This window comes from Sinocyclocheilus grahami, unplaced genomic scaffold (genome assembly GCF_001515645.1).
Source record: "Sinocyclocheilus grahami isolate Dianchi unplaced genomic scaffold, SAMN03320097.WGS_v1.1 scaffold3.1, whole genome shotgun sequence".
Taxonomy (NCBI): Eukaryota; Metazoa; Chordata; class Actinopteri; order Cypriniformes; family Cyprinidae; genus Sinocyclocheilus; species Sinocyclocheilus grahami.
In genome coordinates this window covers 8,407,543-8,423,240 of record NW_015505182.1, presented here as the reverse complement: position 1 = coordinate 8,423,240, position 15,698 = coordinate 8,407,543, and the positions used below count along the sequence as shown (strand labels likewise).

Here is a 15,698-nt window from a genome sequence, read left to right as displayed (position 1 = left end):
TCTATCTATCTATCTATCTATCTATCTATCTATCTATCTATCTATCTATCTATCTATCTATCTATCTATCTATCTATCTATCTATCTATCTGTCTATCTGTCTGTCTATCTGTCTGTCTGTCTCCATCCATAACTTCATAATTCATACCCCCTTCACTGTGGCCCTCCCCCCGCGTCTATCTGTCTATCTGTCTGTCTATCTGTCTGTCTGTCTCCATCCATAACTTCATAATTCATACCCCCTTCACTGTGGCCCAGCCCCCCTCCCCCCGCTGCCCGTCCCTCGCCCCGCCCTGGTGGCAGAGCCCCCTCTGACCCTCCCCCCTCTGTGTCCGCTGCCCCCCAGCAGATTGGGGGCATGGTGTGGGACTTCCTGGGAAAGTGAGTGCTCTGTCCTGGCACCACGGCTCGGCTGCATTTATCTGTCTGCAACTGCTGTGTGCTTGATGCCTTGATGCCTCTGTTGCACGGCTGTCTCTCATTCACTGGTTTTTCTTACAAAGGAAAGAATCCTTTTGTTCTTTATAATGTGGTAAATACGTGCCAGATTGCATTGATGTAAAAATCTGTGAATTGAGAAAGCCCAGAAAATAATATTGTGTGTATAATGTGTTTTGTGGTCGTGTATGCTGTTTCTTGCGCATGTGTTGGGCTCTCTTCCAAACCCTAGTGAGCTGCCTCGCAGTCTAATGTCTACATAGGAAACATCCTAACCAAGATGGAGCCTCATAAGTGGCTGATTAAAAATGTTCTTTCTCTAAAAAAATTTTAGCGGGCAGCAGCAATACAGTCACACAAACCGTGCTCAAGAGATCTGAAAGAGAGTCTGATGCTGTTGCTAACTACTCAACAGAAATCTTGACTGAGTGCATTTGTAAAAGTATTTTCTACTGTTTACACTTACAGAACTCCAAAATTTTGAATGGTAATACTGTATATGTAAAGGATACATTTAATGCTACCTTAGATTTTGGCCAAAACTGTATATTTTATATATTGCTGTCTACCTACTTCCTTTTGAGAGTGTGCCTATAGTGCATAAACTATGTTGCCTATAGGTAGGAAGCTCACTAGGCTATGGAACTGAGATAATGTGTACATCAACCAGAGTGCACGTTTTCCTTTTATGATTATATCTGTTCTATAATTTTTTGTGTATTTATTTATTTTTTGTATGATAAAAATAGAACATGAAAATTTAATCTAATGATTCCATAGTTTCAGCACAATTTTCTTTCACATAGTGTCATACATGTGATAAATACACACTTTATGTCATGATTTTGGCATTGCAACATGTTGATGTGAAGTCATTCTCTAAAATTACACCAAAATTAAAGGGATAGTTCACCTAAAAATTTAAATTCTGTCATTAATTACTGTCCCCCATGTCATCAGGCTGATTTTCTTTCTTTCATAAAATAAGAGAGGAGAAATTGTATTAATTGTTCTAATTCTATGAGGTTCACACCACAGCTAAATCAAAAACGACACAGAGGAGCAAATATAGTTGGAATCACTTTCAGAATTATTTTTGTTCAGTTAGTGAATGATAAAAACACTGACATCCAACCAAAATCTATTCTGCTTTAAAGAGCTTGAGCATTTAAATTGGCAGACAACAAAACTGCAGCTTATGTTTATTATAAACAGAACATTATCATCTGTTGGTGTGGACACTAATATCATCATTATTATAGTTTTCATTGGTTTTGGTTGAAACACGTATAATGTTCTGTCAGAAAGTAAATGGGGACAAATGCATTTGAGCCAAAAATGACAAAAAGTCATTAAAATGCAATAGAAGTAGTTCATACTTATTGCTTGTTCATTATATTCCAAGTCTTCTTAAATCTGAAGGATTAGATTATATTTAAGTCATTGTTACTAAAAATCTCATATTGAGTCCTTTGTCTTCTATTGAAGAAAGAAAATCATACGTTTGAAACTACATTTTGGTGAGTAAATGGCAACGTTGTTATTTTCAGGTGAACTATTCTTAATTACACTCAATTATACAGTGGTTTTCACATAGATCTGTCAACTAATGCTATTTTTAGCAATCTTGGTGTATTTTATTCTACCCTGCTTTATGACGTTACACGCTTCTGTGATCTCTGTGCTTGCTGCTTGGGTGTTGCTGGCATACGAGGGCTCTGACAATGAGCGGAGCCCCGTTTCCTGACCTTTGAACACCCATTTCACATGCTGAACCTCTTGACCAGTCATCTTTCTGCTTCCTAACACGATCTCTCCTCCCTTCCCTCTCACTCTTCTGAATGATCCTCTCCATCGCCTCCCACCTCAGCCTGTGAAATTCCCCTCAAATCGGCCATCTCATCGGCCTGCATGACGTTCTGCAGCATTTCAGGCCCTGTTTTGCTCTGTGAATGAGCTGGGTGCTTTAGGTAGGGTTTAGTGTTCCTCAAGTAGGTTTGCACCCTCATGCCTGATCACTCTTACCCTGTTTGCCACCCCGTGCGATCCCTCACTGCGGCTCGGCTGGTTGGGTTGCTGCATGTTGGTTCTCTCACAGGCCCCTGCAGATCTGGACTCAGTGGCGTATCCACTGACGGTGATGATTTGAGATGATAGCATTGTGCATCCTGCCTTGCTGACCTCCTAGTTTCTCACTTGACTCTTTCCAGCTGTTTTCTGCTTCGTTTTGATGAATTCTAAAATTTTATTTCTCCTTTTCTCCTATTTTCTGTGTTGTGGCTTCTCTTCCTTTACGTTCCTGCCCTTCCTGCATCCTTCCTTCCTCCTCTTTCTCCTCCGTCAGTCTTGCTCCTAGGTAAGTTGGTTGTTCCTCAGGTGTTGTTCACCCTCCATTATGAGCAATAACCAAGCGTGTTTTGTTTGTGTGACGTTAGAAAAATAACTGTATTTTTCCTTACATTTGCATCTAGTGTGTTGTTGTCACCGTTATGAGTCATTTTCATGGTGATGTTGTGTTGTTGTTTGCATTTAATAATCACACATACAGCGACCCCAAAATGTATTTGGACACTTAAAACACACTTTAAGAAGTCAGAATGTCATTGCATTATATAATGATATATTTATCTAACTCACTCACTTTGGAGTGGATGCATTGAAATCTCATGCAATTTTTCAAGTATAAATATTTTTAAATCAAGATACATTTACTTGAGAAGCAAAATGACATATAAAGTCATGTTGTCTGAAAAAAAAGAATCAAAATTAAGTGAGTTCATACTTAAGAAAAAAATCTGGCAATGAGGTAAGAAAGCTAAACTTGTTTTCCCTTTGAATTGTTTATTTTTCTTACTCCATTGGCAGATCAAGTATAAACTCACTCAATGTTGACTCTTTTTGCTTTATCAGAAAACAATTCTTAAAGGAATAGTCCACCCAAAAATGTATATTCATAATATTCATTTATATTTATAGTCATAATTTTCTTGCCCAAACCTTACTCCAAACCTGTAAGACTTTCTTTGTTCTGTGGAACATGTAAGAAGATACAAAACAAACAAACAAAAAACTACGGATGTCAATGGGAACCGAATCTGTTTGGCTACTCACATTCTTCAAATTATCTTTATTTGAATTCCAGAGACGAAAGAAATGTATAGACATTTGGAAGGACATAAGGGTGAGCAAATTATATCAGAATTTAGATTTTTGGGTGGACTTGTCCTTTAATATCTTATGTCAGTTGCTTCTTAGGTAAATGTATGTTAATTTAAGAAAGATTTTTGTACTGGACAACGACAAAAAATATACTATAATAATTAATTTTGATCATGTTTGGTTAATTTTGTGATTGATATCAAATTCAGCATTTCAGGTGACACTCTGTATGTGTTCTAAGGCAAACCAAGGATCAAAATAAAAAGGGCCCAGGCATCAAGCTTGGTCCTCAGATGGACAAGAAAGGCCCTGGGAATATCTTGCAAGACCAACGGAAGGATAATCCAATGGACAACCCAAAGGTGTGTTGTTTTTATTTTATGGCTTTAAATTTGGTCTTAAATCAAGAGAAAACAAAAGGGTTTCTCTTTATTTTCTTGCACACGTTTTTCTTTATTTCACAGATGGAGGAGTTATTGAATGTTTTGGAGAAGACGAGGCAGGAGTTGGAAGCCACTAAGCAGCGTCTGTCCTCCACCCAACAGTCTCTGACTGAGAGAGACGGCCATCTGACCAACCTCCGACAGGAGCGCAGAAAACAGCTCGAGGAGATCTTGGAGATGAAGTAAGGGTCCTTACAGTCAGATTCTGTTTCTTCATAAATATTTGATGCCTAGGATGTTTTTAGTTTTGTTGAAAGCTGCTCAGTGTATATCATGCATGCATACAGTATCTCAAACGGTCTGTTCCTCTCAGACAACAGGCTCTGCTCGCTGCTATCAGTGAGAAGGATGCTAACATCGCTTTGCTGGAGCTGTCCTCCTCCAATAAGAAGAAGACACAAGAGGAAGTGTTGGCCCTGAAAAGAGAGAAGGACAGACTAATGCATCAGCTCAAACAACAGGTCGGTCGATTTCTGTACTCAGAAACCCATTTAATTACACTAAGTCAATAGGAGAGCCACTTTTAACGAAAAGTATGAAAAGTTACATCCAGTTATAATGTCTACCTACACTGGAACATCTAAAGTCTGTCTACACTGGACGCGTGACTGTTGCAAATCATCTGAACGTTGTGTTAGTACATCATAAATAGAACGAGGCATCAGTTTAATGACGGGGATCGTGTCGCATCGCAACACTTGCGTCCGAGTGAGTAACACTGAGTAACACTGTCCTAAACCATTAAACCTTAAAGGGGTCATATCATGACGCGATCATTTTCTTTATCTTTGGAGTGTTACAAGCTGTTCATGCATTTATAAGATATGTAAAGTCGCAAAGATTAAAATCTCTCAACCCCAAAGAGTTAAGTCTCGTCTAGCCTTCCTAAAACGCCTCATTCAAACACACCCCCACATATCTACGGCACTGTGTGGGAAGATTTTCATAACACCGACCAAATGTATACGCAAAGAAAGAAGGCTTAACTTTTATTCTCACTGTAGTATTGTTGCCACCACTGCCATGGAAGCTGATATTCCAAATATGGTAAGGGGCATAACATTTCCGTCACATGCTTGAGGTATTCAGCCAATCACAATGCACTCGATAGCTAGCTTTTCAGAACGATGAGCTTTGTAAAAACCGAAGTGTTTCAGAAAGGTGGTGCAGAGAACAGCAACAATAATGTACAGTATGGTATGTGGAAAATAATGTTTTTTGAACCTTAAACTGTGTAAATACATTGCATTACATCAAATACAAAAAATTATGTTATTTTTAGCAACGTCATATGACCCTTTAGAAGGATGGTTTGCATGGTTTGGCGCAGTATTTTTTGTTATTTAAAGAGCACGTTAGTAATATGCACCTATAGGCGGGTCCACAACGCGTGAACACTCTGCTTATTACACACACAGGGACGTGCAGCAGTACACAAACATGCCAAATATGAAAAATTAAAGGATTACAATATAAAAGATTATTATTGTGTAGGCTACATAAATATAAGAATGCCTACGTCATAATTTATAGTCATTGCATGTATCAGAATTAGGCTACCTATTTGCTCGCGCGCAAGCAGCTCTGTTTCCTCTCTGGAGACGCATTCAGTCTTTGCTCTTGCAAATTCCGCCGTGTAAATAGCTAATCCGCCATGGCGCAAGCACAACTGTCTCTTAAAGGGAATGGGAGATGAGACTCTGATTGGTTTATTGCACGTTATACCCAAAACACACCCATTACTCATTAAGAGAATAGGGACAACCCTTTTAAACCATGCGCCGGGCACACCGACCGTTTTTCCCATCATTAAACTAGCGAAAGTGGATTTGGACACACCCTAAGTGCACCTGCGCCTTGCGCTTTAGACCATGTGCTTAGATCGTTAAAATAGGGCCTTCATCTTATTTTATTTTATTTTATTTCTATCCACTTGCACTCCCCCAACAAAATCACCTCAGTCATTCTATAATTAATATTTATTTCCAAACAGAGTTTCTGTCAAAATGTATGTATTTTTATATGCCAATATACATTGCTGAAAAACAAAATAATTTTTTCAATATCATGCAGGACTAATATATACATTAGTATTTTCTAATTTTTCTAATTTTCTAGTTAATCTTTGCTATAATTGATCACTATGCCATTCCTTTTCCAGATGATTGCACAAGTTATCTTACTCTTAAAATAGCCAGAAGCAATGAAATATCCAATATCAGCCAATAAACTGAAAAAAGGCGCTTATATACATTATTGTGCATTCCTATTTTCAGCTTCAGAAGGATGTTCTTCCCAAAATGTGGCCATATCAGCTTACAGCTTTGAGGGAAAGAGTCAAAGAAAGTATTAGAAAATCTCCTGTACTTCTTCTGAGGCATGTAGCCACCTGATACCTTGTAAACTCAGCTTTGTTTTCTGGCAGTTTGTGCTTCATTAACTCCTGGAAATTGAGTAAAAGCAAACTGATTACATTTGTACAAGCCATTTAGAGATGTTTGATGATCTCAAACCCTGTATCAAAAATATGCTGCTTGTGTTTTTAAACTTATTTTTATCCATTTTAGACACAGAGCAGGATGAAACTTATCGCTGACAACTACGAGGATGACCATTACCACCCTCACGCTCCACCTCCCCACATGCAACCTCAACCCCTTCATCCTCAACCCCAGCCCCAGCCGTCATACCCACAGCCCCAACACCCCCACCAGCCTCCTTACCCACACGCGCCCCATCCCCAACACCCACAGCCTCCACCCCACCACCCGCAGCAGCCGCCCCAGCCTCAATACCCCCACCCACAACACCCACAACACCCCCAGCACCCGCAACCGCCCGGCCCACACCAGCACCCACCTAGACCTCAGCCACCCCACCCTCAACACCCTCATCCCGGGGTCCATCCGCAGCAGCACCCCCACGGCCCTCCGCCTCAGCAGGGCCCCCATCATCAGCCCATGCCACACCCGCAGCAGCACCCCCATCACCCCCCGCACCCTGGCCCACAGGGCCCACACCCTCGACACCCTCCACCACACCATCGGGGTCCAGGCCGTGGACCGCCGCATCCCGGACACCGACCCACTCCAGACCAGGTTTGTATGGTATCTTCACTATACTACAAATTTTGTGTCTGCACCTTCTAATTTAATTAATTCATCTAAATTAGTGTATATTAGTTTTTTCTACTTCCTGTTGTTCATTATATGACTGTTTCCTTAACCTTTGCAATATTTCTTATCTAATCTGCATCACATGAAATCCAATACTTGCTTCTTACTAATTTTAGGATGCTGATTCCATAAATAGTGCCTGTTTTGATTTGTAAGTTAAATAATACATTTTCAATACTTATTTTTGTCATTGAAAACTGAAAAAGCAGATACATATATATATAATTAAAATAAAAATTCAAAAGGCAAAATTCAGAAAGCATCAACAAATAATTTTGTGATGGGATTTTGTCTTTTTTAGATTTTTTTCATTTTTAGTAAAATACATTTCATTTTTTTAGTAATTTTAGTAGTTCAGCATGCTGTAAGCATATGTATTTCAGTTAGTTGCCTCTTAAAATTTCTAATTTTCATTTAGTTGTTTCTTTTAAGTTTTTCATCTGTTGTTTACATTTTATTTTATTTTAATTAGTTTTGGTTAAAGACAACAACATTGATTGAAATCAAATCACAATATATGGCTGGTGTTTTCACTGGCGATTGACCTCTGTATAATCTACCTGTCTCTCACTGTAATGTAATCTCTAAATTTTCTAATCTAAACAACCTGCTCTTTCACCTTTAACTCATCGAATTCTCCTCATTTCATGCTGACCTCTGGATATCTGGATATATTTTGGGCCCAAAGGATGATGAAGAAGGAATTTGGGCATAACTATTTCCAAACCAAAGCTATGATGTTGTTTTGTGGGGTGAGATTTTGATGTCTGATGTCAGTTGTCTGGTTTAAAATTAGATTTTGTGAATAAAAGCGGTTTGCCAAACAATTTTTTTGTTATGTTCGCAGGCAATTCAGTCACTAAAGGAGGAGCACAGCCATGCCATACAGATGAAATTCTACATTGTTCACTTGGCCAGTCTTTACCTACAATCAGATTCATTCTTTTGGATGGGGCCCCATTTTTTTCCATGCATTAAGGAAAGAGGCGGAGCATTAGTTTGAGTGGGAGGGCCAAAGCTGGAGATGACCACCTGAGCAGGTAAATACTATCAACAGAAGTACTAACACCTTATTTTTTAATTTACAGTTTTCATATTATACAGTACCATTGTGGTCAATAACATTAATATTAACATTAAGATTAATATGAATTGATATAAATATAATTAATATATTAATATAAAGAAATTAATATTCAGCAAGGGCACATTCTATTGATAGAAAGTGACATTCATTTTTTAAAGAAATTAATACTTTTATTCAAGTGACAGTGAAGACATGTAAAATGTTACAAATGATTTTTATTTTTAAATAAATGCTGTTTTTTAGAACATTCTATTACTTAAAGAATCCTGAAAAAAATGTAGCAATGTTTCAGCAAAAATATCAATCAGCACAACTGTGTTCAACATTGATAATAATAATAAATGTTTCTTGAACGGCAAATCAGCATATTAGAATGATTTCTGGAGAATCATTTGACAATGAAGACTGAAGTAACGATGCTGAAAATTCAGCTTTGCATCACAAAAATAAATTAGTAGTTTTTAAATAAATTCATAGTTTTTAACTTAATAATATTTAGCAATATATATATATATATATATATATATATACAGTATATATAAATATATATATACTGTATATATATAAACCTTTTCCAAGCAAACCTTTTAACAGAAAACTTACAATTAAGGTTATAACTTTTCCCCCATGATGACCCTTACCGCCAAAATAATTAAACAGACAAAATAAAATAAAATACTTTTATTTTAAAATAGACAATTTAAGAATAATTAAAAAAATAGATACATATTAAAAATACAAGATAAACATTACAATATTGTACACATTTACAAATAAACAATATAATTGTAGGAATAATAAAAATAAATAAATACCTAAACAATAATACAATTCAATTCTCTGACATATTCATAGTGGTCTTTACATAAATATAAAACCAAGCAACATGATGATCATGTTTAAACCAGTTTCCACAAATCTCTTTATAATGATCAGTTAAGGGGTCATCTTCATCTTTTCAAAATATGTGATCATAGGTTGCCACATCTGCCACATCAATTTTTGGACAGATCCCTTCATTAAATATGACATTTTCTCTCATTTCAAATATAAAACCAGGTCACACATCCACACTGAAGCTTTAGGTGGGATTGCTGATTTCCACTCGAGTAATATTCTTCTCCTCACTAATAAAGTGGCAAAAGCGATAACATTTTTGTTATCTTTGCTATCAAACACCTTGTTTGTCAATGATACTTTGTGTTATGGTACACCAAAAATAGCAACTTCATCACTGGGATTTATTTCTAAATTAAAGGCATCTTTTAGTGTTTTAAATATTACTGTCCAAAAGTCACTCACCTTTTGACAAGCCCAAAACACAATATTGCGGTTTTTAATGTATCTTTGTGCAGCCTTGTTGAGCATTAGAGACAAAAACATAAGACATGGTGTAATATTAATGCTAAATGACGTATTCTCTTAAGGATAATTATTCCATGTTGTTGTTGTTTTCAGATGATTAAAAAAAAATGGAGAGGAAGTCTTGACTGATCAGAAACACAGTTACTTCCTGGTGCAGTCCTTTTTCTAAAGACATTTGCCTTGAAGACTCTCCATGCTCAGTCAACACTAGATGAGACACTGCAGCTGCTCCTAGTTGCCTGGTTTTCACTTGAGACCGGTGCATCCAGCTGGACCCGCCCCTTCTCATCACTGCCTCGCCCACTCTCATCTAGCTCCACCTCTTCAATGAAGCAACATGTCAGCCTGCACCCATTCAAGCCTTGATTCTGTCATTTCTCTGCTTTTTTATGTAATCCATTGTAAAATAATACCATCCTAATTTCATTTTGAACCATTTTTTACGATCACGTCTGCATTCGCAAGTCTGCCAACTGTTGCCTGCCTTCAATTCTTTAGGTTTTATTATATGTGCTACTGTATACATTTATGTACTTAGGTTTGAGTATGCACTATGATAAGCATTTAAGTCACCATTTTTGGTTTTTAGTGTATATTGGACCTTAGGGAGTTAGTATACCTCAGAGGTAGTCTACTCTATGTAGAGTTAATTTCGTCTCACCGATTATAACGCACATAACATACACCATGCTAACCAGAATTGGCCCTTTATTTTTTGCTTGTGCTCCACTCAAAACACCAAGCCTGGTCTGCATGTAAGCTCTCATGCACCTATGCACCTCCACCCCTTACAACAGGGAACATTTCTAATGGTGCTTCAACTGGTGCTCAGGCCCAAAAGAGATGGAGACAGCCATGGCTAAACTATTTCGGACATCAGCTGATCTATAACACTCCATGAATCCATGGCGGCAAGTTTTTCGGAATATAACTGAGATGTTTTCCCAATCTACTGCTGCAGGTCGTAGCATTGATGAATTCATCAAGATGTCTGTTGACAAGGCCAGTCCAACCTGCGTGTCCCATAAAGGGAATGTCCTTCTCCTTTAACGAACCGCCCCACCAGGTACCGGCGGAGCTACCGCCAAATTCTTGTAACGTCTCAACATGGTGGCGAGTGCCTATTTATAAATAGATAGTAGATATATAGATAAATACTAGCTAAATAAAGTGTCTACTGTGGTCAGACTATTGTGTCAGAAATCAAGGGAAACCTTTTTTTCAGTGTGTTTGAGTCGTGTGTGTTATCATTGTCTGTTTGGCCCTCACAGTGCTCCAATTACAAGATATTTGCACTGGGGTCTATGCAAAACAAAAAAGAACACAAAAGGTCTTTTGCAGAATCAAGAAACTAGATCTTCAGCTAGAAAAAGAATTGTATAGAATATGTTGCACCTCACAAAAAAACTAAAAATCAAACGACAATGAGATCTGAACAAAAAAAAATTATGTTGACCTGAGGTGGATTTCATCATTGTAAACACACCTTAAAGGAATAGTTCACCCAAAAAAGAAAATTCCGTCATTAATTACTCACCCTCATGTCGTTCCAAACCCTTAAGGTTTTCTTTCATTTTCGGAACACAAATTAAGATATATTGGATAAAATCCAGAAGCTTTCTGACCCTCCATAGACAGCAACACAACTGACACATTCAAGGCCCAGAAAGGTAGCAAGGGCATTGTTAAAATAGTCCATGTGACATCAGTGGTTCCACCTTAATGTTATGAAGCTACAAGAATACTTTTTGTGTGCAAAGAAAAAAGTAATCACTTTATTAAAAAAAAAATTATCTTCCGTTTCAGTCTTCAACGTGCATTCATGAGAATACCACAAGGCATGCATGTGCTGCTGCTGACACAAGAGCTGGCATTCTGACATAGAATTGTATGAATGACTTCCATTGTATGGTCAAAAAATATAATGGAAGTCAATGGAAATAGCAATGGCTGTTCGATTACCAACAGTCTTCAGAATATTTTCTTTTGTGTTGAGCAGAAGAAAGTAACTCATACAGATTTGTGACGACATGAGGGAGAGTAAATGACTATTTCCATTTTAGGGTAGACTATGCCTTTAAGAAGCATAAACATAGTTTCAAGTGGAAGAACACATTGAGATGGCTGGGATATGTTAACAGTTGTTATGCATTGTCTTGTGTCATTTCACTGCTGTTGTCTGTAATTGTGGAGTTCACATTAGGACTTTGGCAAAGTCCAAAATATAGCCAAGAACTGACTGTTAAATGACCTGTCTGTGCTTCCATGTTGCATTTCACCTTCTCGTTATTCAGGCGTCTTCACATTATTTCAAGAATCGCATATGTTTCTGTGTTCACATAATGTCAGAATTACCGCATTTAAAAGATTCTGTTCCGATAAGTTTGTATCTTTGGGCTCAGAAATTATAAATTTTTCTGACAATCCTCAAATCTTGAGGGTCAAAGAAAGTGCATTGTGTACCTAAGCTATAAAAAAATGACATGAAACTAGTTTAAAGTAGGCTAACTGTATGTAGTTCTGCGTATTTCTGTGACTATTGAGCTCCTACGGTTAAGTGCACTCTTAAAAATAAAGGTGCTTCACGATGCCATAGAAGAACCTCTTTGTCTAAATGGTTCCATAAAGAACCTTTAACATCTGAAGAACCTTTCTGTTACACAAAAGGTTCTTTGTGGCGAAAGAAGGTTCTTCAGATTACAAAAAGGTAAGAAAGAGATGGTTCTTTAAAGTACCTTTGACTGAATGGTTCTTTGCTGAACCAAAAATGGTTCTTCTATGGCATCGCTTGAAGAACCTTTTGAAGCACCTTTACTTTTAAGAGTGTGAGTGGAATTCAAAATATACAACTGTCGTAATTTCGACAAGCTGTCGTTATGTCGTAAAGCAATCTCACCAAACTTACAAACTCCCAGATGTTTGAGGGGAGCATGAAAGAAACAGAAGCCATTCGCCTTATTAGAAGTCAGAAGAATGATTTTGAAACTCATGGTGAACGGTAATACACACTTACTGTACATACAGTTGCTTTAATGTTAAGCTTTTGGTCATTATGAACACGTCACAATGAGCAAGTTAGAAGTCGGAAACCTCACGGTAATTCTGGCATGACGTGAGTGCATCATTGTCGCTGTGCTCTAGAATATTCCTACGTTTCTTTAACTATTGTGACTGATGAACACTGATCCAGAATATGTCCACCATGTGAATACTGGATGTTTCTGACTCAGTTTCAAACACTAGAAGAGTGTTTGATCTGCTGTTCTAATATTTATGTCTGTCTACCTGTCTGTCTGTCTGTCTCTGTTGTGCAAGTCTATAATTGTACTATAAGGACAAAAAAGACGTCAGACATATTGCAGTCCTCCACCTTCAGGACCTTTTGAATTATTGAATACTTGAAGTAGGGGGAGATCTCCTGCCTTGGGAAGAGATATATTATATAGAACAAAGAAAAAAAAAAAGAAATGTTGACTTGTGTGGTGATGATGCATGATTATGTACATTATGTGCCAACTCTGGGCTGTAGTGAAGTCTAACATTAGACTAAAGGTCTAATGGAGCTCTACGCAGAAATGATTAATAATGAATGAAAGAAAGAAGATTCAGCCCTGTAGGGTTTATGAAACTATGACGTATGTCAAAGGGCCTCTGGTTTGAGCAAAGGCCCAAAATAAAGAGAACAAAAGTGAAGATTTCTCTCTATATTTATATTTGTTGTGTGCCAGTTGCATTGTTTCTTTTATTTCACGATGTCAAAAAAAATGCAAACCTCTGGATGATACAAACCACTGTGACAAATACCAGAAAAGAAATAGTATAATTCTTCTTAAAAACAAAAAAAAACATTGTTTTTACTTTTTTAAGATATTTATTTATGTTGTGGTTTTATGAAACTATGACGTATGTCAAAGGGCCTCTGGTTTGAGCAAAGGCCCAAAATAAAGAGAACAAAAGTGAAGATTTCTCTCTATATTTATATTTGTTGTGTGCCAGTTGCATTGTTTCTTTTATTTCACGATGTCAAAAAAAATGCAAACCTCTGGATGATACAAACCACTGTGACAAATACCAGAAAAGAAATAGTATAATTCTTCTTAAAAACAAAAAAAACATTGTTTTTACTTTTTTAAGATATTTATTTATGTTGTGGTTTTTTTTATGGTTCATGCTTTTTTGAATATGTCAGTTTGGGACTGTAAGATTTGTACATGAAATTAGTTTACTGTTTTTTCTGTACAGCAGTGCAAACAAGTCCAATGTGAGTGTCCGCATGCCGAATGATACCGTGTGAACGTGGGGTTCATTTTCCCATGGTGCACCAGTCGTCACGGATGAGACACATTGGCATCGTGATGGTGTAATGTGTTTGAGAATGGTGTGTCCTCACCCACATCTTCCCGCCCACTGCCAGTGGATTGCCCGTGCAACTAAATCAAAGCGTTCGCATGTTTTCGGAGGGCAGATCTGACATCAAAAGGAGTGTGGGATATGCTTGCATGATTGTGTCTGTGTATGCAAATAGGATTGTTACAGGGTGTGAATGTTGGAGAAAGTTGGTGGTGCGAGAGCCTATAGCAGGCGCGACTGGGGTGTTCGGTGTGAAATCTGTGTCATGTTCGATGTTTTTAAAGTCCTTAACCAAAAGTGACTTTCTTTCTGAGATAGCCTATGCTCTGTTTAATTTAAAAACAAATAAAAGTTTATTAGTCGAAGTCCAAAGAGTGTTTGTCCTCATAAAAATACACTGTATATTGCTGGTACATACACAACTGTTCAAAAGTTTGGTTCTTTAAGATTTAAAATATATAGGCCTATATATATTTAGCCAGGTCACCTTAAATTGTTCAAAAAGGACATTAAAGAGGACTTACTAAAAAAGTAAATTACAAATAAATGCTGATATTTTTTTTTTTTATTAAATTTTATTTATGTTTTCATTTTTTTTACCATCTCAAAGAATCTTGGAAAAAATGCTATCACACTTTCCACAAAAATATCAATTCGATTTTTATCATTATTTACATTTTAACAATTGTTAACTTTATTAATAAGAAATGTTTCCTGAGCAGCAAATAAGCATATTAGAATGATTTCTGAAGGATCATGTGACACTGAAGACTGGAGTAATGATGCTGAAAATTCAGCTTTCATCATAAAAAAAGAAATTACATTTTACAATATATTAAAATAGACATCAGTTTTTTTAAATTGTAAAAATATTCCACATTATTACAGTTTTCAAATCAAATAAATGCAGCCTTGATGAGCAGAAGAGATGTTAAAAATTTTTATCAAAACCAAACTTTTAAACATTATGTACACTCACAAATACATTTCTACAACATATGTACTACCTGAAGGCTACTAAAAAGGCAACGGCCACAATAAAAAATGACATCAGATGGATATTGTTTAAGGCCGTTGCCAGTGTGCCCAAATGAATAATCAGAAACAACTGATTCCCAATATACAGTAGTCAACTTGTAAGTGAAATAAGAATACACCAAGTTGTCACATTGCTAACTAAAAACCATTTGGGGTAAGAAAAGTTCATGCTCATTATCCTTTTTGAACATATTGCTGTTGCTGCCATTATATAAATGCAATAAGCCAATTGTAGGCCATGTGTTAGTAAAATCACAGAACTGGACGGCCTATTGTGGCTCATTGCATTATTGTTGAATACCACACAAAAAATGGGCTTCCGTAGTCAACTTGTAAGTGAAATAAGAATACACCAAGTTGTCACATTGCTAACTAAAAACCATTTGGGGTAAGAAAAGTTCATGCTCATTATCCTTTTTGAACATATTGCTGTTGCTGCCATTATATAAATGCAATAAGCCAATTGTAGGCCATGTGTTAGTAAAATCACAGAACTGGACGGCCTATTGTGGCTCATTGCATTATTGTTGAATACCACACAAAAAATGGGCTTCCTTGGGCTGTGTGTGTGTGTGTGTGTGTGTGTGTGTGTGTGTGTGTGTGTGTGTGTGTGTGTGTGTGTGTGTGTGTGTGTGAGAATAT

General features: G+C 37.0%; 1 protein-coding gene across 2 annotated transcripts in view; it reads left to right on the top strand.

The window, feature by feature from the left end:
- LOC107579618 (ERC protein 2) overlaps positions 1-10,803 on the top strand; it is a 62,793-nt gene extending 51,990 nt beyond the window's left edge. For both annotated transcript variants that reach the window (XM_016265518.1, XM_016265457.1), the window contains 8 exons: positions 2,783-2,794; positions 3,839-3,959; positions 4,062-4,222; positions 4,354-4,501; positions 6,608-7,138; positions 7,905-7,968; positions 8,064-8,256; positions 9,762-10,803. In XM_016265518.1, the coding sequence (XP_016121004.1) occupies positions 2,783-2,794; positions 3,839-3,959; positions 4,062-4,222; positions 4,354-4,501; positions 6,608-7,138; positions 7,905-7,931 (1,000 nt within the window). In that variant the 3' untranslated portion in view covers positions 7,932-7,968; positions 8,064-8,256; positions 9,762-10,803. The remainder of the gene's footprint in view (positions 1-2,782; positions 2,795-3,838; positions 3,960-4,061; positions 4,223-4,353; positions 4,502-6,607; positions 7,139-7,904; positions 7,969-8,063; positions 8,257-9,761) is intronic.
- The last annotated feature ends 4,895 nt before the right edge of the window (positions 10,804-15,698 follow it).